This window comes from Trichechus manatus, unplaced genomic scaffold (genome assembly GCF_000243295.1).
Source record: "Trichechus manatus latirostris isolate Lorelei unplaced genomic scaffold, TriManLat1.0 scaffold00123, whole genome shotgun sequence".
Classification (NCBI taxonomy): domain Eukaryota; kingdom Metazoa; phylum Chordata; class Mammalia; order Sirenia; family Trichechidae; genus Trichechus; species Trichechus manatus.
In genome coordinates this window covers 4,115,452-4,141,469 of record NW_004444059.1, presented here as the reverse complement: position 1 = coordinate 4,141,469, position 26,018 = coordinate 4,115,452, and the positions used below count along the sequence as shown (strand labels likewise).

Below are 26,018 nucleotides of genomic sequence, written 5' to 3'. Positions count from 1 at the left end.
CATGAGTCAGAAGCTACTGAACTGAACTGGGTCCAGTCGGTTTTTTTTTTTTTTTTTTTGGTATTAAAAATAAGGAAAGAGGATCCCCCTCCTCCTCTGTTCTTTCAAAATTAGCTTTAGATAACTTGTAATCGTAAAATCTTTACCTCTTGAGAAAGTAAGCAAATTAAAGACGTTTCCTCAAGGACCTGGAAGCCTCCCTTTTGAAAAGTAATCATCAAGAAAGATCATGCCCCTACCTCCCAGTTTCCTGGAAAGAGATTAATATAACTTCAGGTATCCTGCCATAAAGATACTAGAAAATTCACAATTTTATCCTGAATTCCTATGAGTTCAAAATCCACTCCATGGCACCTCACAACAACATCCTGAACTCATGAATGTAATGGGTTTTATACCCCCTCTATATTAAGGGTCACATTCCTTTCTGTCTTTGCAATCTCTTTGGCTATTGCCTGTGATGCATCACATTCTGGTTTAATGCTTATTCAATAATAAAACTTTTCCTTTCTCTTCTATTTTTGTGGAGAGGTTTTCTGGGTTGAGATTAGATTTTGTCTTCAGTAACTTTCCCCCAACATATGGTAAATTCCCGGGCAAAGAACAAGTCAGAGAGAGACAGCAAGAGCTGTCAGACCTGGAATCAGAAGACCTGAGTTCTAGATTCTGGATCTTGGAACTGTAATGAAACACCTCATGCAAATTACTTCAGCTCTCTGTGCCTTAATGACTTCATCTGCCACATTAGAATACAGGATTAGATGACCATGAGAGGCGTCTTTAAACTAGCATTCATTTAAAAAAGTAAAGCAAATGCAGACCGTACTACATCATCGTTTTCCTCATCATTTAAATGATCATTCATTTACACGTTTATTCATTCAGCTAATATTTATGGAACACCTACTAAGTTGCAGGTCTCATATCTTGAGGATACAAAAGTGAACAAGATACACCCTATACCCCCCAAAAGTTTATTGCCTGGGGGTAGGAATGAGGTGAGGCAGCAGTGTCAAAAAGATAAAGCTGAGTAGATAAGCAGGAACCAAGTCTTAAAGGGCTTTACATGCCACTTTAAGAAATGTGACTTTTATCCTGATGGCAATAGGAAATAGTGAAGTGTTTTTCATTATGAGGTGATATGATCAGATTTGTTCTGTGATATTATGTGGACACTGGACTGGAGAGAGACAAACTTAAGGCTCTGAACTACTGTCTTACCAGCCAGAATGGAAAGAAATGGACTGGTCATAAAGCAATGGAATCAAAGGACTTGGCAGGAGATTGGATATGGAAGAGAACATAAGAGGGAGTGACACTCTGACTACTGTCCTAGAAAACTTGGTGGATGAAGCTGCCATCCACTGAAATAAAGAAAAGAAATAAAGCAGATTTTGGTGGGAAGAGAGGAGGAGGAGGGATGGAGGAGAGGAGGCATGAGTCACAGGGAAGACGCTAAGTTTGTTTTGGGGACTTTGAATTTAAGATGTCCATGGAAGCATACTTGAGACACTGGATATCTGATTTTGGATCACCCTTCTCAGAATGAAATAGCAGTTGGTTCTCATTATGAATCATTAAACATTTTCTTCCCAGTGGTTCTTAACACTTTTTAAGTTACAAAACCCATATGAAATCTATGAAAAAGTTCTAGACTCTCTCTGCAGAAAAATGTGCATATGTACTGATAATCAGGGGATTCAGGAACCCCTAAAGTCCATCATGGAATGACAGGGTTCCAGGGATTTCAGATTAAGGATGCCTGCTGGAGGTAGACAGAAGGCAGTGCTTCACAGGAAGTAACTCAGACTTCCTCACTCTGAGTAGACAAGACAAACGTAGAAAATGGTTTGATTGCTCAGAGTAAATAGTACCAGCAATGCCAAACAGCAGATGTGGCAGAAGAGACTGGCTGATGTATACAGGGTAGAAGGCACTGAAAAGTTATGTAACTTGTCCAAGACCATATAACAAGCAAGTGGTGGAACTAGATTTTAAACCCACATCTGTCTTACTCAAAGCCCTTGGCTGCTATAGACAGCTACTTAGATTAAGTCTGTGATTGTCTTCTTATAGATTGAAAGTTCAAGGATAGTTAAACAGAGAAAGCTAAGTAATCTGTTGGGTTATTTTTAACACCGGTATTAAATTTTACATTGCTAGAATTAATTTTATGCCATTCTAGATTTTCATAATTTCTTCTAATAGAAGAATGATATTCAGGATCGAGCATGAACATTATTCATCTCAGATTTTTTGAGACAACCTTTATTTCAAAATTCTGCACCATTATTCCCACACTAATAAAATGCCCTGAAAAAGCCAATATTTCAGTATCCAGACTCTGTACCAAAAGAGCACAAATACTGTATTCAGGAAACACGGTCACCACAGGAGCTGACGTACAGAGGTCCACAGCATACCTTGATGTGTGTGGGAGTACCGGTGGGGAAGATCACAGCATAGAAACACTGGAGAACTACCACATTAGAAGTACCAGATTTTGATCTAGTAAATCCTATGATAGTTAATTATCAGAAATCTGTATTTTTAACATATAAGAAATTAACAGATTGGAACCCTGGTGGCACAATGGTTAAAGCACTTGGCTGCCAACCAAAAGGTCGGCGTTTCGAAACCACTAGTAGCTCCATGGGAGAAAGATGTGGCAGTCAGCTTCTGTAAAGATTTACAGCCTTAGAAAAACCATAGGACAGTTCTACTTTGTTCTATAGGGTCGCAATGAGTCGGAATTGATTGGACGGCAATGGATTTGCTTTTTTGGTTTCAACAAGTTAACAAGATCCATGGGTGATCCACATGCACAGTGAGTTTGAGGAACTCACATTTAGGAAGTGATCGACATATAAAAGTTAGCCACTATGCACTTTCTATTAGAGGTCTTTGAAACAAATTATTTACTGAAGTTTGAAAAACACCACTTAGGGGTACTTGGAGAAAAAGATGATCTAGTGATGTAAGCCCTTTTGTGAGCACCCCTTCTGTGCACAGTGACAGTATTTATTCAGTAAAATGTTCATTTCTCAAATGGACCAGAACATTTTCTGTCTCAAATTCTAATCAGCCAGTGTTTTAATTAAACCAGATGGCTCAGCAAGTGGAATGGAGGCAGAGCATGCACTGCCATCAATTGAATCGATAAAGTTATGGAAAGCAATATGGGATGGCAACTGTCAATCACCGGTGGCAGCTAGCTTTCTCTTAAAATAAACAGTCTCTGAAGTCATTTGGTATTGAGACTCACTTAACTAATAGCAACTAAAACTACTGTTGACATGATTTAATTAGGACCTAACATACAATTTTTTTTATTCCTAAAGTGTGTTTTTAATTAAATAAAGAATTTTACTTTGCATCAAACTATATACAAGACTACATATATATTTTAAATATTCTTAACGTCTCTAGAATTAGTGTCCATCAGAGAGAGAGTGAGCAAGCTCAGAATGGACTTGGATGAGGAAGAACTAAAGAGTAGAAGACTTTAAACACTTTCTCAATAAACAATGAATGAAGACTGAATGATCCAGATAAAAAATTATTTAAAATTCTCAAACACTGGTGCAGAAGACAGTGTGTGCCAGGAACTCTGCTGGCCATAAGCTTGAATTCTATACTTTAATATAGTCATATAGATTCCAGGATAAATGGGCTCCAAATGAGTAAAATGAATTGTGAAGTCATGAAATCTTGGTTAACTCCACACATCTTTCTGAAAAAGCTCAATATGCTTCTAGTCATAATAGCTGCAAAACCTCCTTAGAGTGGCTTTGGGGGATGGCCCAGTGATGACACATCACTGAACCATCCCACCTCCTCCCTCCTAACACTTCCTTATTAATAGCTCCACGCTTTGAGAGCCCACTTGAAACTTGAAACATTATTTTCCTCATGGATTACTTTATACATTGGCGTAAAAATTCATTTTTTAGAAGACGAAATGATATTCTTACCCGTTTCACAGCTGGGCCCAGTGAAGCCTTGTGGGCAAGCACACACGTTAGCTGCAATACAGGCTCCTCCGTTTCTACAGCCATCTTTGCAAAATGCTGAAATAATTTAGATACATAATTTCAGCACCTTAGAAGTAAGTAGTCAAGATACTCCAAAACCAACTTACCTTTTTTCTCTCGTAGATATGAACAACAAACTAGAAAAACTGTTATAACTTCATATTTATATAACACTTTTCATCCATATAAGAAACATAATTTGTAAAGCAATGCTCTTTTAAATGTTAAAGAAACATTTCACCTCTAAATAAAATACTGAAGTTTTTTTTTTTTTTAAGAATAAACTAACTTTATACAACAGAAAGTGCATTAAAATACAGATTGCATCTCGTAACAATCCACTTGAAAATAAAACTAAAAAAATGGCAGTTATCCCTGAAGTTTTCTTAAGGAGCAAACTACCATCAAAAGAATGAAACTAGGAAATAGGAAAGGGTTGAATTCCATGAGGCCATAACCATTCTACTCATTGGCCAAAACCAAACACTTGTTGCCATCGAGTCGATTCCGACTCATAGCGACCCTATAGGACAGAATAGAACTGCCCCATACGGTTTCCAAGGAGCAGCTGGTGGATTTGAACTGCCGACCTTTTGGTTAGCAGCTGAACTCTTAACCACTGTGCCACCCACTGGCCAAAGTACTAAAATATTAAGGAAACGCCCCATCCTTCAAAAGTTTCTAAACTAGTCCTTATCCAGCAACAAATAAGAATTTGCTGTAGTGGTTTTCAGGAAGAGTCTTGTATTCTACTGCTCAGAATAAATCAGAACCCAGGATCATGGGCATTGCAAAGACATGACATAGATTACAGTAGTAGAGTGGGTTTGGGAGTGAGGGGAGATGTCTTTCCTGTGAGTAGGAAAAGGGGTCAATGTCTGAGCCCTTGCAAAGGTGATCTGTACAGCCCTCAAGAAGGTGACAAACATGAGAGGGGTGAGACTGATCTCCCTTAAGACTTTCTGCTTCAGCTTCAGTTTAGTCTTTGGCTCTGTAAGGCCCAGGGGCTGCTCCCTGAGCCTGACAAGGCCTGTCATAGATGAAACTAGACCAGCTTGGTTCTAGGTACTGGAGCAAAAGCTTTTTCTCTTGTTTTCTGGCATGTGCTTCCTCTAATTCTAATTAGTTAAGATGAACTTTCTTCATCCTAGGCAAAAAGCATACCCAGCTCACCAAGGATTTGCAAATGGATTCTGAATTTAAACTTCATCAGTAATAAAGGGTACATCTACCTGACCATGTTTGCTGAGCCTATCTTTCTTGGAGTAATTTGGAAGGTTGCAGCCTATTGTTAAAGCATAGGACTTAACGATTTAGACCCCACACCTAAACTATCCACCTCTCAGCTTTTTCCTTTTTTTTTTTCTCATTCCCAAAAGAGTTGCACACAGGAACTAGAAATTCTTTATTCAGGCAACCTATAGTTAAACTTCCAGAAGGAATTTATAGATTCTTGTAAGTTTTCCTTCCTTCAAAGATAAGAATTATCTGTCTGCATCTATTCATGATTCAAAGTTCTTTACGCCTATACTACTCTTCATATTAAATTGAAGTCAGAGTCAAATAGACTCTGAGAGAAGAGAGAGAAGCTGTGGAGCTCCTAGATGAAATCTTAAATCCAAACTCTCAGAATATCTGGATGCTTTGGGAAAGTCCTAAGGGTTCATTTATACTGTTCTATGGACTCTAAAAGTCTGGTGTTTCTTGGTGTTTATGTAGTTTTACCAAGCAAGTCTTTACAGGATTTGAACCCCAAAACAAGTAGGCCTTCTTCACAATGATCTGTATTGTAGATTTCCATAGACTTCTGCAAACTAGAGTCATCCCCTGGCCCATACATATCTGGCTCTAATTTGTTGTTGTAGACCAGGCCATAAGATTCATGCTGATGGGGCCAATATATTAACAACTGTTCCTTGTTACTTCCTACCTCCAACATACACGGTATTGTAGTATATTGATTGCAGTGAACTACAAATAATTTGGTAGGGATAAAGAGCACAGTACATTTCAGGAATGAGTGGTTTTGCCTAAACTAGACAAATCACAAGTAAATCTATATGATATAATAAGGACTACGGATTTTATCCTACGGGAGTTGGTGGAGTATCCAAAACAGATCCTCTATTTTTCCTTGAGAGGTGGGAGTAAGCTCATCTGATGAAAGAAAATAGGATAGTAGTGAAGGGTAACTATGGATGGTAGTGAACCACAGTTAGAATATCTACTGATGAAAATGGAAATCTGAGCTCAACAGGACATTTAAAAGAAACATCAATTGGTATTGCAAAACCAGCTACAATGGAAAACTACAACATGTAGAACTCAATCAGCACAGTTAATTAATTTTCTACAATATTATCCAACAGCTCAAGAGAGAGACAGCAGAGAAGAAAAACTCTCAGGCCGACTCAAAATGGAGATATTTCACAGAGGATTGTGGCAGCAGAACAAATGGGTTAATAAAACCAAAGCAAACCTGTTGCCGTCGAGTTGATTCCAACTTATAGTGACCATACAGGACAGAGTAGAACTGCCCCATAGGGTTTCCAAGGAGTGGCTGGTGGATTCGAACTGCTGACCTTTTGGTTAGCAGCCTGAACTCTTAAACACTGTGCCACGAGGGCTCCAGTGGGTTGAGAGTGCTGCCTAAAAAAATAGTTGGCATGATAGGTACATGCTTGAGCTCAAAACAGAAAAACTGGCAAACTGGATGAAAAGAAAGAGTCCAAGAAATCGAAGCTCTAGAATTCTAGAGGGAACAGAATGCGCAAATTGGAGGGAGAGAAACTTATGGTCACAACAATAAAATTTTGAAGCTTAAGATTTCAAAGATGGAGTCGTTTTGGATAACTAAAATGCCCAAGATGTGGTCATGGGTGTGGTTTTCTAGAGATGAAAAACACTGCCGTTAAGGTCAAGGTACATTAAATTGAAGGAATTGAATGATTTGGCCACTTAAATGCTGAAGTAACCCAGGAAGATGGCAAGACTTTAGAGGAAGACTGTGAGCCAGACACTAAAGCTCTCAACAACCGTGGGACATGCCCACAAGTAGGTAAGAGTAAAGCAACGGGGTAGAGGGAGGTAGAGATGGATTGCATTATCCCTAATGGAAGAGGTGTTGGCATTTAAACCTCTTACCTTTGCACGTGGTTCCATTCCCAGTATAGCCTGGCTTGCAGACACAGCTGTGTCCTCCAACAGTGTTGAAGCATAAAGCATTTTCATCACAGTTGTGCTGATTTGTGATGCACTCATCATGTTCTGAAATTAGGAATACATTTTTTTACTCAAAGACACCATATTTTCAAAGACACCATATTTTTAACTGCACCTACCTCTTGGTTATTGTGTGGTACTTCTTTCAAACACAGACATATATGAATTATAAACTAAAGAAGAGTCCAGATTTTAAAGTACTGTATACTTCTCTTGAAGTACATACAGAATTTACACATTGACAAACCTTGAATGCAAAAGGATTTTGACAAAAGGCCTACTAAAGCAGAAAGGAATAGAAAGACAGATGAGGCAAGGATGGGTGTCTATAGAGTGGAGACAGTAGGTGAGAAAACTTTTGCTACTGTGGTTAACTCTCAGAGGTAGATTTCCGAGCCAGCTGTATATGGCCTCCCTGGGTAGTATTTGGGGAGCTATTCTTGGGATACAAGTCTGCCATCTTACTCTTTCCTGTAGCATGCTAAGGGTGACAGGGAAGGGTTTGAAACTGCATTGCTCCTTGAGTCCTGACCTGCAAGATAATGGAGTTGAAGCCCTGGGAGTTAGGTGCTGGATGTTAACACCCACATCGACTCTTGCAGGCATAAAGATATGTATGTAAACTGCTGGGGGAATATTTGACCTCCTTAGTAATTTCCCTCCGTTTGTAAGGAGGGTACTACACTTCTATTAAATAAGACAAACTCACTTTTATGATATGTGCAATTACAAGCTGTAATATAAATTTAATATACAGTCAATATGATGTCTCCTCTAACTGCTTATCACTTGCGACTTTTGAAAGCACTGAATCGTTTGATCCTCCCAGCACCCCTGTGAGAGAGGCAGAACCAATATCATTATCACTATTTTAAAGACGAGTTGAATGTGGCTCAGATGCTTAAGCAGCCTGCCTAAGTTCCTCAGAAATTCTATTGGATAACCTCAGAATTCTATCTGGGTGTTCAGCAAAAATGTAAATGTAAGGAGTAAATACAGTGAATAGGAGAAGGAAAACAGATCTAACATCAAAATCAAGACAAGTAGGAAATGAAATACAAGTGAGAAAATGCATACCAATTAGTTGTCTGTCATCTAAAATCCCTATAGTGATACTACTTATTACTTAGTCTCTTATATAAATATCATTTAGGTCTAAAATTGAATATATTTTTAAAACATTTACGCTAATAAAGCCATTAATTTGCTATGATGTAAATTATCAAAGCAAAAAGAAATATTTGCTTTTGATTTTAGAACTCTTTGTATTCTGGACATTATAATGGTAATGGATTTGTAACTTTGAAAAAATTGCCTGTGGCATACACAATTGAGATTAGATTAAAATCATTCAGCTTAACTACTAAATTAGAATGCTCTGTTTTATTTTTAAAAAATAAAGATTAACCTTTCACTATGGCATTATCTTGTGTCCAGTGCTTTTGAAGCACAAAACTATGATAGTTTTAATTATAGCCTGTAATAAAATTCTTAGAGATTATTCCCAATAGCCTATCAGAGGAAAGAGAGATTCCATTCAGTAAGGTTTTAGCATTGCACAAATGGCCATCTTATTTGCCAAATTCCTAGCTGAATTGCACAAAATTCTATCCTTATTATCTAGCAGCAGGGCATTTCACAGTTTGTATAAATTCATGCTTATCACTGATACCTTAGAAAAAATAGCTGGATTATACACTGGTCTCCTAATTGGGACTACCCCATAGGATCATCAGAAAATTTCAGAAGGACCACAATGGTCCCATTAGTCCCAATGAACCCACCTACCTCTGGGTTCAGCTGCCTGAAACAAAATAAATCCACACACTCTGAAGTTTGCACCTGCTGCCAATTTTCTTCCTAGTGCAATTCAAGCTGCTGCAGTTAATCTATAAATCTCTACACGGACAGCCATAGGCCCTTTAAGGACAGCTGCTGATTGATTTAATGCTGTTTTCATCCCTGCCTTGGTTGTCTTCTTAATTAGACCATACTCACTGGGTAGAAGAAGTGCCTAACAAGATTTGGTTTAGCAACCTGTATGATAATGTTCAGTAAACACTAAATAATTATGCAACCTGGGACCTGGTTTTCTATGCTGTCATTTACTCTCATGGTTACTGAAATGAGGGTGTTCCTAAGCAATTCAAGGGTGAAGACTGTTTTTAAATGCATCCATACTTTAACACACACTGTTCCCTGTGCCTGAAGCACCCGTCCATTGTTTTTCCTGGAAAACTCATCATTTTTAAAGATTACAATAAAATGTCATGTCTTGTGTGAAAATGCCTTACTTCCCCCCTCCTGCACATTTAGGAGCTACTGTCTGTTTTCCCTGGCAATGTACAGATGGCTCTGTTATTATATTTTATCATAACTATCTCTTTTTCCTTGTTCCTCTATCCTCAAGCCCCACCCTAGGATTGCTCATATTTGGACCAGGATCTTGTATTGCTCCTTGTATTTCATTTCAGCATTAAGAGGATGTTTCTTGGATTAATGACTGAATAAATGAAGAAAGCTAGGAACTATCTTTACATGCCGTTATTATTCAAGCCAATTTTAATTTGTTCAATTGTAGACTAGATGACAAACAGAGCTACTGAAAATCTGAGCTGCTTTGTACACTGATTTTCTTGTGGTGTTTTATTTGATTTGAGATATTTCAAATATTAATTAAGGTACCAGGACATATTTTTGGAAACAGATAATATTAGTTCCTTAACACTATCACTTTGAATTTTTTTTCAGACTACTTACAATAAAGTTGGCTATAGGTATACTCATAATGATTAACCAAAGCAAACAGTGACCTTAGATAAAGCCTTTAAAAATGTCTGTAATCTCACAGAAGAAATAATTGTAATTTGATAGCCCTTCACAAACAGAATGTGAATGGAAAAATGAGCAAATATTCTGTAAGGTCATCTTGATAAATAATTATTGGTGCTCCATATCCAGTTTTGATCAAATGGCAACTTCTTGCCCTTTTCCTGACTCACACATCCCTGAGGACTCCACCATCGACGCATCAGTCGGCCTCTCCTAGGCCATTTTTAATAATTCCTCTAACATTTTCCAGATATAATAAGTAAAATTAAATAAGGAGGGAGATCCTAAAACAAAATTCAAATCAATATTACACTTCAATGTTTCTGAAGAGCATGCAGTATTTAACAGTGAATGAATTCCAAGTTCTATTTCATGTCTACTGAAAAGCCGACATTTTCAGATCTGATGTTCCTAATGTCCAATCCATAAGACTCAATGCTATTTTCACACCCTCAGTAAAAATGTCATTGTTCACATGATATGATAGTCCAAAAAACAGCTAGGATTGAAACCGAATGTACCTCTTTCTAACTTTTCTTCATTAAAAATATTAGCGCATGATTATTTTAGAGTTTAACTGTTCTTTGTATCTATGAATAAAATTTAAATGAAATAAAAAAAGAAACGTAGAAAGAAAACATCATCACTCAACAGAACTAAACAAAAACAATACGGATGTCAACCATTGCAGTACATTATCTGTAGAATCCATGATCTTATAATAATAACTTAAAAAGATCTATCCTTGGTGCCATAATTTCTTTGCTCTACATCTCTACATACTACTTAACTGATTTCTTACCAGGGATGAGGCTCGTTGTAATAACATTCCTCCACAGAAAAAAAAAAAAATAATATATACACCTGGATTTGTCTAAAAGCAGATCTATATATAAAAATGGTTGTGCAGTGGTTAAAGCACTTGGCTGCTAATTAAAAGGTTGGCAGTTCGAACCCACTGTCAGACGTGGCAGTCTGCTTCCGTAAAGATCTACAGCCTTGGGAACCCTATGGGGCAGTTCTACTCTGTCCTATAGGGTCGCTATGAGTCAGAACTGACTCAGTGGCAGAGGGTATGGTTAGGTTGATTTGGTTTTACTGATTAACTTGTAACCTGGGTGATTTAATGTATCTAAAATCATTTTAAGACTTTAAACCCAACAGTGTCATCAGTAATAATACCATATATTTGCACTTGAATTGAACTTTAAATTTAGTATTCATATTGAGCTGTTTCCAGAATGAATGTACTGTCTAGAGACAAAAGGGCTGCTCTAAAATTCACATCGTCTTTCTCACTATGATTCAACACAGACATGCAATACATATAGCACCTTTTCTACTCAAGAATTTCAGTATGATATAAAATGAAAACACTGCAGAAAATAGAAGTGAAAAGTAATCACTTAAATATATCTACATTTCAATTCGATTAAATACATTTTTCTTCAATGTCTATTGTGTACTAGGATGTTCTTGAGATACAAAGAAGATTATAAACAGGAGCAGGTCTCAGTAAGCTTAGGTTTAGTTTCAGAGATAAGACAAAAACACAAATGCCTTTAATACATGGCTTCATTATGAGAAATAATGAGATAAGGAAGTAACCTCTATTTACACAGGGCTGCAAAATATCAAGGAAACCCTGGTGGCGTAATGGTTAAGAGCTACGGCTGCTAACCAAAAGGTAGGCAGTTCAAATCCACCAGGCACTCCTTGGACACTCTATTGGGCAGTTCTACTCTGTCCTACAAGTTTGCTATGAGTCGGAAATCGACTCAACAGCAACAAGTTTGGTTTTTTTTTTGTTTGCAAGATATCAAAGGAAAAAAGTCATTTCTGCTTGGATCAGGTGGAAGTCCAGGGAAGACTTCATGGAGAAAAGGCATTTTACATGGACATTTTTTACATGTGTGTGTATGTGTGTAGGGGTGTAGATTCCAAGTTGAAACACCATTCATGTATTCTGCCTGTTTTGTCTTTGGAATCTTGAGAATCTTCAAAGAATGAACCTAATGATTTGTAATAATCATAGCTACAATTCAGTTGTTTGTAACATATATGATCTCATTTAATTCTCATATTTATTAGGAAATTTATTGCTATTTTATAAAAAATTAAACTTGGTTTGGAGAGGATAAGTAGCTTGGTCACCTAGGTAGTAAGTAGTAGAGTTACAAGTCAGATCTACCTGACTCCAAAAACTAGGTTATTAATTATTATGCAATAGAGTTGCCTGACATATTTGATGCTTGTGTTTTCTCCAGTCTATTCTCTGTCATCCTAGTGTTCTTTTTTGTAATTATCCAGAGATTTTCACAGTTTAATTTATTTTTATTAAATGTGGTTTCTTCCATCTCTTCACAATTAGGAAGTTATCATTACTTTACTGTGTTTTCTACTATTTTTTAACCCTGTTCAGTAGGAGCCTTATTAGAATTATAGAAGGCCTTAGAGAAAAGGACTGAGTAACTTTCTGTTCATACTAAAATCCATGTTCTCATAAGGTTGAGACAAGCTTTTTAAAAAAAGAGGAAGATATCAATAGGGTCAAGTATGAATCCCTGTAAAACAAGCTAACCAGCTCACAGAGCTTAAACTTTAGCAATAATTTCCCCGACTTAAAAATCTCTTGCAGCTCAACATTAAGCCAGGTTGGCAAGTGGACCCCTCCAATGCCTGAGAACCCTCTCCTCTGGTACCAGTGGCCAGGCCCTGGCCATGCTGTTCATGGTTTCTGGATAACTCTGCTTCACAACCCCAGCAATATCCGAGATACTCTGGTTAACATATACATATACACAGCATATGCTTCCATATACCTAAGTGTATATGCTGAATAATCTACTCTTCTAGTATTAGAACATAATATACCTTCATAGCTGGCCCACTACCCTCAGAGAACCTTTCTTCTTCTATAATGGAGTTCTCCACCCACAAGAAATATATTGGCAATGTTGTATCTTTGACTTTCCTGTCTAAATCTAGAAGTGCTGGGAAAACAGTAGCTAGAGTAACATACAGGTTATAAGTTCCACAAAGAAAGCCGGTTCCCTTTCCCTGACCCAGTGTTTTCTGAAATAGAACTTCCACAATGACTAAATTCTCTCTTAGAATATGGCAGGATGTGGCCCTAAACACAGTGACAACCTGTCTTCTGATCCTATTATCTGATTATTGGAAACCTAAGAACAAGTTTCCTCAAGTTTGTTGCTGGCAGCTGTCATTAAGTTGTCTCCCAACTCACGGCAGTGCCATGAACAACGGAATAAAACATTGACCAGTTCTGCACCATCTCCATGATCACTTGTGAATTGGACCATTGTGATCCATAGGGCTTTCACTGGCTGGTTTCTGGAAGTAGATCACCAGGCCTTTCTTTTTAGTCCATCTTAGTCTGGAAGCTCCTCTGAAACCTGTTCAGTATAACAGGAACATGCAAGCCTCCACTGACGTAAGAGTAATGGCAGCACATGAGGTACGCTGGCCAGGAATCAAACCCAGGTCTCCCACGTGGAAGGCAAAAATTCTACTAGTGAACCACCACTACCCCCCTCCCTCGGTTTAATTAGGGATGAATAATCTTGGAGCAAGGGAGCCCATGGAAGAAATGTAAATTAACTCTTAAGAAGCTTACAAAAACATGAAACTACGTGTTTAGATAGTTTATCTAAAAAATGTACAGCTGCTTAGTCATTTTCTTCTTATATTTCTGTAGACCAGAATTGCTTGCTTTAAGCTCTCAATGAGTTTTGCAGAGGCTTCTTCATGAGTTTTGCTCATATGTGTCCCCGCTAAGGTAAATATGCAGTCATCTGTACTGACCAGTGAAGAGCATCAGAACAGTACAACCCTATAAAAATATGGCAACAATCTGTGAGCCCTCAGATACAATCTACTCTCTCTATTCTATCAAACTAAACAACTCTGATAAACTTGTCCAGAGCTCCCTATTGCACTGCTATGTATTGAATTGTGTCCCCCAAAATATGTATATGTTGGAATACTAACCCTTATACCTATGGATGGAATCCCATTTGGGAATAAGGTATTCTTTGCTATGTTACAGAACGTCAGCGTAGGATGTGTTTTAAACCTAATGACTTGTGAGATATAAAAACAGCAGTTTAGACACAGAGAGAAGCAAGCAAGCACCACTGAGGGAAAGACAGATGCAACATGGAGATCTCCAAGGCACCAAGAAACACTGGTGCCAGAGAAGCTGATACAAGGATTTTTGCCCAGAGCAGACAGAGAGCCTTCCGCTAGAGCCAGGGCCCTACATTCAGACTTCAAGCATCCTAAACTGTGAGAAAATAAGTTTATGCCCATTAAAGCCATCCCTTGTGATATTTCTGTTATAGCAACACTAAGAAACTAAGACATACACTTAAAATTGCTCTACTGCAGATCTTTTCAAAATGAGGGCAAACTGAGTTTAAAGAATGTTCTGTATTATCAACCTAACAAATTCTAATGGTTTGGGGATCTATAAGAGAGAACTGGAAATCCTTCCTTCTCTGTCCCTCCTTTCATCCCTTCCACTAATATTTATCAGTCTGGTATATGATGGCATTGTGATCATTACCACCAGCAATGCAAATCTCTGCAATCAAAACATTTATTATCTAATGATTACTGATTCTTAGGGAACATTATTACAATTCATTAAATGATTTCAAATGTCCTTGATCAACTTGACTAGGACCATCACTAAGTATGTAAAATGGGAAAAATAAAAAATTATGTATATATTTTAATGGGTAATAACAGGGAGACAATGTGATAAAAATACATACTGTATTTTTATGCAAATAATGCATGCCTTCTGTTAGTTTGCCAACCTCACCCTCCCCCAGTGAGTTATTTTCATAAATGTGCTACGCTAATTTTTTTACAGCAACATGTAAAAATACTGGCATAGCAGCACTTATGAAAATACCTAGCGGAGGGGAGGGTGCAGCTGGCAAACAAAAGTAGAAGCATGCATTATTTGCGTAAAAATACAGTAGTTTGATTTCAAGACAGGCTTGATTTTAGATGCCATTTTATCCTAGTTCTGTGACCTTGGGAAAGTTAGCCAATCTTCCTAAGTTTAAAGTGAGAAAATTAGTATCTATATCAGAGAGTTGTTGCAAAGAATAAACTTTAATGATGAATGTAAACAACCTGGCAAATAACAGATACTCAGTAAATATTAGTTACTTTCTCATCTTATTTTCTATTTCAGTGGGAAAGGTTCTTTGCCTTTATTAGCTAGGTAATGTCCTCTATTTTCTATTTCATTGCGATTCTGTGGATAAAACTTAAATGACCCACAGAGTTTGTTTTCTTCACAATCTTTCCTGACATCAAACACATTTTGGACATTTTTCTGTTTTCCAAAGTTTCATCAAAGAAAAAAGTCCTGCTATCATGCTGACAAAAGGCTATTCATTTTGTTTCTCATGATTACTTACTCACTTTGTACTACAGAAAAAAATCTATTTACTAGGATGCCATTTTAACATGAATCTACATTTAATGCCATCAAAGTGACCACAAAAAATCATACTTTAAACTTGCTCAATGCCCACATCAGCAGCAAACTCATTAAAACTCATTTTTATTACCTAAGCAGTTTTTGTTCACTGTTCAAATTTCCTGTTCACTGACCACACCAATTCAATGCTGACTTCTTCTTATTCTTCAGTGTGTTTGGCAACTCTGAATTTGTTCAGATTTCCTTCCTCTGACATGCTTGGTTTATTTTCTTCTAGTCTTTTCACTGGTATGCTCAGCCTCTTTTCCTAATCCTTATTTGATCAAGAATTTTAACAACTGAAGCACAGTCAAATTTCCTTCCTACTCTTAAACAGTAATTTCACAAGGTACTCTAAAATTATGACTTTATGGAAAACTTTTGTTTTGTGTTTCATAAAATAAGCTTTGTCTAAATACATTCTAGGGCAAACTCTCAGCCAGATAATTGACATTTGCTCTCTTAAGACACGTTCATGAAGTTTCTGCTAAATGTTCTAGTGCTCTGAAGGATATAGAGATGCATGAACTGAGATTCTTGACCTCAAAGCACTATGTGAGATTTAGGGATATGAATAGATACCAATATATAATATATAAATTGTTAAGTGCTATGAGAGAAAATAACAACAATAATGACAATAGCTAATTTTTGATTGCTTATGACATGCTGTAAAGCACTGTGCTAAATGTTTCATTTGCATCATCCCCTTCAGTCTTCACAATGACCTTTTCACGTAGGCAGTAGTATTATCCCTATTTTACAAATGGGAATACAGAGCTTTCTTAGAAAAAATACACATCTCCTCATATAGCTAGAACATGACAAGGCCAGGATTTGTCTTCAGTGCTTTAAAAAACTACCACCTATAAATGAAGATTTCATTAGGATTAAAGAGGAAGAGATGAGGATGGACCAGGGGGTCTGGGAAAGCATCATGTAGGAAATAGGCCAAGCAGGTAGACCTCATAAGACAGGAAGGGTTTTAACAGAAAAAAGGTAAAGTGCTTTCAACATGGAGTGAAAATACATGCAAGAGTAAAGCATGGGGTATAGTAGGGCCATGAAATGCTTGAGTTGGCACATGATGATGATTGAAAGGGAATAGTAAAGAACAGACACTGGTACAGTCAGGAATAAAACATGATTTTATCTGGTAGGCAACAGTAGCTACTTCTAGATGTGTAAGACAAGATAGCACAATAAGAGTTGATTTCTGAAAAAGTAATCTGACAGCCCACCACTCATCTGTCAGTTTGTTGTACTGTGGTGGCTTGAGTGTTGCTATGATGCTGGAAGCTATGCCACTGAAATTTCAAATGCCAGAAGGGTCACCCATGGTGGACAAGTTTAAGCAAAGCTTCCAAACTAAGACAGACTGGTAAGAAGGACCTGGAGATCTACTTCTTAAAAAAAATGGCCAGTGAAAACCTTATGAATAGCAGCAGAACACTGTCTGATATAGTGCCAGGAGATGAGTTCCTGAGGCTGGAAGTCACTCAAAATACGACTGAGGAAGAGCTACCGCCTCAAAGTGGAGCTGACCTTAATGACATGGATGAAGTCAAGCTTTCGGGACCTTCATTTGCTAATGTAGCATGACTCAAAATGAGACGAAACAGCTGCAAACATCCATTAATAATTGGAACACAGAATGTACAAAGTATGAATCTAGGAAAACTGAAGTTGGCAAAAATGAAATGGAACGCATAAAGACTGATATCTTAGGCATTAATGAGCTGAAATGGAATGGTATTGGCCATTTTGAATCAGACAATCATATATGGCCTACTGTGTTAGAAATGACAACTTGAAGAGGAATGATGTTGCATTTATCATAAAAAAGAACATTTAAAAATCTATCCTGAAGTATAGTGCTGTCAGTGATAGGATAATGTTCATATGCCTACAAGGAAGACCAGTTAATACGACTATTATTCAAATGTACAAACCAACGACTAACATCAAAGATGAAGAAATCGAAGATTTTTTATCAACTTCTGCAGTATGAAATTGATCAAACATGCAATCAAGATGCATTGATAATTACTGGTGATTAGAATGTGAAAATTAGAAACAAAGAAGGATCAGTAGTTGCAAAATATGGCCTTGGTGATAGACACGACACTGGAGATCACATGATAGAATTTTGCAAGACCAATGACTTATTCATTCCAAGTACCATTTTTCCACAACATAAACAGTGACTATACACATGGATGTTCGCAAATGGAATACACAGGAATCAAACCAATTACACATGTGGAAAGAGACCACAGAGCAGCTCAATATCATTGGTCAGAGCAAGGCCAGAGGCTGACTGCAGAACAGACCATCAGTTGCTCCTATGCAAGTTCAAGATGAAGCTGATGAAAATTAAAACAAGTCCATGAGTACCAAAGTATGACCTTGAGTATCTACCACCTGAATTTAGAATAGACTTGATGCATTGAACACTAATGACCAAAGACCGGATGAACTGTGGGATGACATCCAGAACACCATACATGAAGAAAGCAAAGGGTCATTAAAAAGACAGGGAAGAAAGAAAAGACTAAAATGGATGTCAGAAGAAACTCTAAACTTGTTCTTGAACACAGAGTAGCTAAAGCGAATGGAAGAAATAATGAGGTAAAAGAGCTGAATGGAAGATTTCAAAGGGTGGCACGAAAAGACAAAGTATTATAACGAAATGTGCGCAGACCTGGAATTAGAGAACAAAAAAGGATGAATATGCTCACTACTTCTCAAACTTAAAGAACTGAAGAAAAAATTCAAGCCTCAAGCTGTAACATTAGAGGATTCTATGAGCAAAATATTGAATGATACAGGAAGTTATCAAAAGAAAATGGAAGGAATACACAGAGTCACTGTACCAAAAAGTATTGGTTGACATTCAATCATTTCAGGAAGTAGCATACGATCAAGAACCGATGGAACTGAAGGAAGAAATCTAAGCTGCACTGAAGGCTTTGGCAAAAAACAAGGCTCCAGGAATTGACAGAATACTGACTGAGATATTATAACACACGGATGCAAAGCTGGAAGCACACAGCTGTCTATGCCAAGAAATTTGGAAGACAGCTACCTGGCCAACCGACTGGAAGAGATCCATGTTTATGCCCATTCCAAAGAAAGATGATCCAACGGAATGTGGAAATTATTGAACAATATTATTAATATCACACACAAAGTTTTGCTGAAGATAAGCCAGATCTAGAAGAAGATGTAGAATGACGGATATCATTGCTGATGTCAAGTAATCTCGGCTGAAAGCAGAGAATACTAGAAAAACGTTTATATATGTATTATTGACAATGCAAAGATATTCGACTGTGTGGATCATAGCAAATTATGGATACCACTACAAAGAATGGAATTCCAGAATACTTAACTGTGCTCCCACAGAACCTGTACGTAAACCAAGAGGCAGTCATTGGAACAGAACACGGAGGTACTGCATGGTTTAAAATCAGGAAAGGTGTGCATCAGGGTTGTATCCTTCACCATACTTATTTAGTCTGTATGCTGAGCAAATACTCTGAGAAGCTAGACTGTATGAGGAAGAACAAAGCATCAGGATTAGAGGAAAATTCAACAACAACCTGCGATATGCAGATGACACAACCTTGCTTGCTGAAAACCAAGAGGACTTGAAGCACTTACGGATGAAGACCAAAGACTATAGCCTTCTGTATGGATTACACCTCAACATAAAGAAAGCAAAAGTCCTCATATCTGGACCAATTAGCAATATCATGATAAATGGAGAAAATATTGAAGTTGCAAGGATTTCATTTTACTTGGATCCACAATCAACACCCATGGATGCAGCAGTCAAGAAATCAAACTACTATTGCACTGGGCAAATCTGCTGAAAAAGACCTCTTTAAAGTGTTAAAAAGCAAAGATGTCATTTTGATGACTAAGGTGCGCCTGACTCAAGCCGTGTTATCTTCAATTGCTTCATATGCATGTAAAAGATGGACAGTGAATAAGGAAGACTAAAGAAGAACAGATGCTTTTAAATTATGGTGTTCATAAAAAATACTGAATGTATCTTGGATTGCCAGAAGAACAAACAATATTTGCCTCGGGAAAAGCACAGCCAGAATGCTCCTTAGAAGGGAAGATGGCGAGACTTCATCTTCTGTACTTTGGACTTGTTATCAAGAGGAACCAGTCTCTGGAGAAGGACATCATGCTTGGTAAAGTAAAGGGTCAGTGAAAAAGAGGAAGACCATCAACCAGATGTATTGACATAGTGGCTGCAACAATGGGCTCAAACATAGCAATGATATTGAGGGTGGTACACAACCGTGCAGTGTTTTGTTCTGCTGTACATAGGGTTGCTATGAATTGGAACTGACTAGACAGCATCTAACAACAACAACAATCTGTCAGCAATGTCTAGAAGAGGAGAGACTAACTTTCCTTGAAAAACTGGACTTCTCATATTTGCAAGCTAACATTTCTCTATTTTTAATTCCTCTTTCTCTTTCTTGCATTTATTTTTCTCCTTTTGAGTCATAGTCACATTATTACTAAAAGTTGTGACAGGAGTCAGCTGTGTCAGACTCAGAGAAGGAGAAAGAGGAGGTGGAGACAAAGCAGAAGATGAAGAAAGACGAGGAGGCAGCTAACAGACAGGAGCTGAGGGCTTATCACCTACCAAGCACTGCGCTGAGCAATGTTTATGTGCAGCATAAGGAAGTACTACAAAAGCTAAGGTGAATGGTTGGGAAACTGAATTTTAGAAATCATAAGACTGAAACCCCTTTAAGGAAGAAATCATATCCTGTTCATTTTTATATATACCAGTCCCTATGCCTTTGTGGAATTTAACTGTGTTAAACAGAGGGCAGCAAAATGGACAAGGAGATGGAGAGAGAGGGGCAGATATAGACACAGAATTGATAGGTCCTAAAGTCAATCAATATTTGGGCCAAGGAGACGAAAGGCATTAAAGACAACTCAGGTTCTGAAACTGGGTGACTAGGAGGATGGTGGTGAAATGACTAGAAATAAGAGGGCTTCTTACTTTGATAGACTTTGTTATTTCTTGATCTTGTTAATCTGTTTGTTTGCTTGTTTTCATTTTATGGAAAAGAAGAAAATAGAATTAAGTTAAAGCATAAAAGTAAAGAACAATACTAAGAAACTGAATTTACGCTAATGATGATGATAATGATAATAAACTGAGTAAACATTGTCTACCCAAAATCTGTCTCTTAGACAACCACTGAGGTGGTAAACCCCTGGGTTTCATTAATCATTTACCCACAACATCCAACACAGTGGCTGGCACAAAATTGGTCTGCAATGAATATTTCTTAAAGAGTGAATCATTCACTATAAAATGTGTCTCGAACATGAAAAACATTTAGAGACCTACTAATACAAACTATTCAAGGTATTCTATAGTGATGATTCTGAACATCTCCTGCTTTTTCTTTAATTCCCTTCGGTGGCTATGCCAAATATTCAGCTCTATTCACAAACACAAGCTCAGGCCCTCATTACACGTAAACTCGCCAACTACTTCACAGAAAAAAATTGAGGTCATCAGAGAGAAAATCCTATCCACAAGTAAATTTGCAGCTAAATCTATCTTTAAGCCTCTCTTCCTCCTAAAGAATCTAGGCATCACCTTAGACCTTTCCTTCCCTCCCTCTCACCAACCACATTCAGGGACCAATTCTATTTCCTTAGCAATTCTCATTTCCATCCATCCATCTCCAACCCTACTGCTCTGCTACTCTCCACATTTGGGCACTACACATCTCGCGTCTGGATTATTGCAATAGCCTCACGATGATAACGCTGCCTCTAGTTTTCCCATCTCCAAACTGTTATCAGAATGACTTTTCAAAATAAAATCTGATCTGTCTCTCTCCCATTCTCCTGAAATTTTTTAAATGACACACCATTGTTTTTCCTAGCCGTCATGCCCTTTTGCTTTAGGGAAACTGTACCATTTACAATTTCCTCAATGCATCATTTTATTAATAATATAATTTATCAAGAATCTACTAAAGGCCGAGGACCATACCAGCCAATTCCTGAATAATTTAACATAGGCTTTCATTTTTTTACCCATGCTGTTCTCTGTTCAGAAAGCCCTTCCCCGCTTTCTTTGCCTAATTCTTCTACTCTTCTCTCACTCAGGTCAAACAATGCCTCCTCCTTTAGAAAACCTTCCTTTAAACCCTCTCAGTCTAGTAACTTAGATGGGCCCTGTAGAACCTTGTGTATGATCCTGCCATAACACTTGAAAGCCAGAACGTACACTGGTTAAGACCAAGGACTTTGGAGCCAAACTGTTTCAGTTCAAATCCTGACTCTGCCTCTTAACTGTCTGTGAGATCTTGGGCAAGTTACTTAATCTCTGTAAACCACAGTTTCTTCCTCTTGCAAAATGGGCCTAATGATGCAGTAAAATCCCTAGCAGGATCTAGAACAGTACCCAATAATGAGACAAATATCTCTGTAATAAAAATATGACTAGTCATACCAAATGGGATAAATAGATGATAAACAGCCTCACATCAGATCAAACTGTGCTACCAAATAAATTTTTAAAATAAACATTTGATTTCCAGAACTTTCTGGATTTGGGGGATTTCAGAATTGTAGATAAGGGATTGTGGATACGAACGTTCTTCATAGAGCTATGAGGATTAAAAGAGGTAATGTATACAAAGCACTTACAACAGTACTGGCCCATGCTGGTGCTTCAGTGTGAGAACCAGACTAGCCCTTATCACACTATCCAAGAATTATTAATTCTCTCATTTGTCTCCCCAATTAATTAGTATAGTGCTTGAGACAGGGAATTTTTATTATGAATCTTTGAATCCTTAGCTCCTCCCATAACACCTGGCATATTTTAGGCACTCAGTGAACGTGGATGAATGAATGATAGGCTCCAATATGTACAAAATCAATTTTCTCCAATTTTTCACAGTATTTTACATTTGGAGTTCATTACACTCATTCAAAACCCATGTAACATGCCTGGGACTTAGCATTTAGAAAAATACTTATGAATTGTTTAAAGGATCATGATGATTAACCTCGTCAAGGTAAAGTTTAAGCTTGTGTCTCCTGTGTCTTCATGTCAGTGCTACCCCTAAAATTTGGTGGGAATCATACTTTTCTGTATATTGACATTTATTTGAAAGAAAGGAAAGGCATTCACTAAGCTAGGGAAAATGTGCTGGAAAAAAAAATCATCCCCATCTCTCCCCATATGCTCTATTCTTTTATTGAAAACTCTAAGGCCTGCCTCGCTTTAAAGCTACGAACAATAAGATTAGACAGCATATTCAACAAAGTACACCAGAAAAAAAAAAAAAAGTATCTCAAAATAAAATGCAGTATAAAAAGGAATTTTTGAAATATAAAGTTATCTCAGGAAAACAACCACAGTCCTCCTACCTAAACACTCTTCCAATGAATTTTAAGATATTAGAAGATTTCCACATTAGATCAAGCACTGTATTCTGACTTTTAGCTTTCTAACTTACAAAAACTAGAATGATTCCTCAGATTTCAAAGGGATGGGACTATGGGGCAAAAGAGAATCATCAACCTTAATTAGGGCTTAATTTTTAAAACTGAGATTAATTACAAAATCATATTTCTTAGAGAATGTTATTTGGGTCTCTGCCACAGTAAAATATAAGACTATTTTCTGACCTAAATGATTATATATATTACTCTTCAATATCCTTGATAAAACCTACAGATGGATGTAAAAGTATCTTTGGGTACTTTTATATTATACTTTGGTGTGTGCTGCATGCTTCAGAGCATTGATTAGCTCCAACTTTTTAGAGCTAATATCACTTAAGTATGGTTAAGTTGCTTCCTTAAATCTATTTGCAGTGATGTGTTTGTTTACCGATGTTACAAACCTGTGAAAAGGTCTACTATGCTTAACTAACTAGAATTGTGGTTGTTACAAGAGGAATAAGGCGGAATCTCTGTACTCAAGATATTTATGGATGTTATTGCTTAATAAAAATAATACATACAGAGGCAGGGCCAAGATGGCGGAGTAGTCATATGCTTCCGGTGGACTCTCTTACAACAAAGACCCAAAAAAGCAAGTGAATTGATTATATATGGCAGTCTGGGAGCCCTGAACATCAAAGGCAGAGTTGAGGAACTGGAGTAAGTGGCAGCGGGAGGGAGAGATGCTTCGGAAGAAGCGAGGAGTTGCCAGACCTGACCCGGCGAGAGCCTGAGTACTTCAGGCCCGACAACTTGGGGATGAGCAGTGAAGCAGGCAAGTGGTGGTGCTCAGGAGGTGAGTTTTCCGCACTGGGAGAGACCCAGTGCCAGAGAGTCTACATGGCCACCCAGAACAAGTAAGAAGCAGCCCTGGATTGGTGAGAGGTAAGTAATTGCGTACGGCTTACCGCGCGGATGAAAAACACCCCCCTTAGGGAAAAACCTCTCTCCCATTTACCTCCCCACTCCCTGCTCTGCACTGGGTGCCGGACTGGCTTCAGCAATTGTCGAGTCCCCTAGGCTGGAAGTAGGATCCGTCACATGCCTGGAGCCATTATACCTGCCTTGGAGAATGAACAAATTAACAAACAAAAGAAAAAATAAACTGCTCACTCCCCTAAGCCAGGAACCCAGGGTAGGCACAGCTCCTTTGCCTAGGCACAGGGATAAGGGATCCATGGACTTTGAGTGCCTTTCCCCCTGCATAGACTTGTGTGGGCCCATCTCAACAGCATAGGCCCTCATTACTGCAGTACAACAGGGTATATACCAGAAGTCTAACTTCAACTGTTTCCGCTGTGAAGTGGCAGGTTCTTGACATTTGACACTGCTCTGCCAATTAAGCAGGGTCTTTACCTACCCACATCAGGGGCCTGAGGACTGGTGACTCCACCCACACCACCTAGCCACCTGCAATAGGGGCCCGTGAATAAGAGGTGCCCCACAGTCCTTACATCCAACAGCATTAGGTGCCCATAGTCTGGCTGCAAAACCCACCCACCTATGCACTTACGGAAGAGGGAAACGCCTTCCTCCTGGAAACCTGGGGGCAGCCATCAGACCCCAACCTTGCTCAGAGTGTGTCCCCCTGCTGCAGCCACATGCCTGTGCCTACACAAGTCACCCATGGCTGTGTAGGACTGTAATGTGAGCCTATACCACACACTTGGTGACTATCTACCTGGGCACCTTATCCGAGTCCACACAGGAGGAGTGGGCAGACTCCTGACCTCACATAGCTAGTAACAGATCTAACGACCTGGTGACAGGACATTAGAGCTTCAAAGGTGCCAATAATCAAACTAGCTCATACGAGCAGCCTATTTGGGCATATGAAAACAAAACAAGAAGCTAGGACACAGTAAGCAAACATAAAATAAATAAACATAATAACTTACTGAAGGCTCGCAGATAACAGTCAATACCAAATCACATAAAGAGGCAATCCATCATGGCTTCAGCCAGCTCCCAAAATAAAGAATCTAGAAATTTTCCAGAGGAGGAAAATTTCTTGGAATTACCAGAGGCAGAATACAAAAGATTAATATACAGAACTCTTCAAGAGATTAGGACAGAAATTAAGCAAAATATAGAACATGCAATAGAGGAAATTAAAAAGATTAGAGAAGAGAATAATGACAAATTTATCAGGCTGCAAGAATCCATAGAGAGTCAGCAATCAGAAATCCAGATTAACAATATAATTTCAGAATTAGACAACTCAATAGAAAGTCACAGGAGCATAATTGAGGCAACAGAAAAGTCAGAATTAGTGAGATGCAAGATAAACCACTTGACACCAAGTTATTCGAGGAAAAATCAGATAAAAGGATTTAAAAAAATGAAGAAACCCTAAGAATTATGTAGGATTCTATCAAGAAGAATTATCTACAAGTGATTGGAGTACCAGAACAGGGGGGGATAACAGAAAATACAGACAGAATTGTTGAAGATTTGTTGGCAGAAAACTTACCTGATATCGTGAAAGATGAGAAGATATCTAACCAAGATGCTCATCAAACCCCACGTGAGGTAGATCCCAAAAGAAAGTCACCATGACATATTATAATCAAACTTGCCAAAACCAAAGATAAACAGAGAATTTTAAGAGTGGCTAGGGATAAAGGAAAAGTCATCTACAAAGGAGAGTCAATACGACTAAGCTCTGACTACTCAGCAGAACCCATTCAGGCAAGAAGGCAATGGGATGACATATATAAAGCCTTGAAGAAAAAAACTGCCAGCCAAAAATTATATATCCAGGACTTCCGGCAAGATGGCGCTCTAGGCAGAAACACCACGCCGTCCCTCCACAACAAAGATCCGAAAAACTAAGCCAAACAGAGAATCAACAATCCTGAAACCCTAGAACATCAAATGAAGAGATAAAG

At 38.1% G+C, this 26,018-nt stretch overlaps 1 protein-coding gene across 2 annotated transcripts in view; it reads right to left on the bottom strand.

Moving 5' to 3' along the window:
- Positions 1-26,018, bottom strand: part of NELL2 (neural EGFL like 2) — a 420,771-nt gene that overhangs the window by 99,515 nt on the left and 295,238 nt on the right. For both annotated transcript variants that reach the window (XM_012557904.1, XM_004384560.2), the window contains 2 exons: positions 7,179-7,301; positions 3,975-4,070 (listed from right to left, as the gene is read on the bottom strand). In XM_012557904.1, the coding sequence (XP_012413358.1) occupies positions 3,975-4,070; positions 7,179-7,301 (219 nt within the window). The remainder of the gene's footprint in view (positions 1-3,974; positions 4,071-7,178; positions 7,302-26,018) is intronic.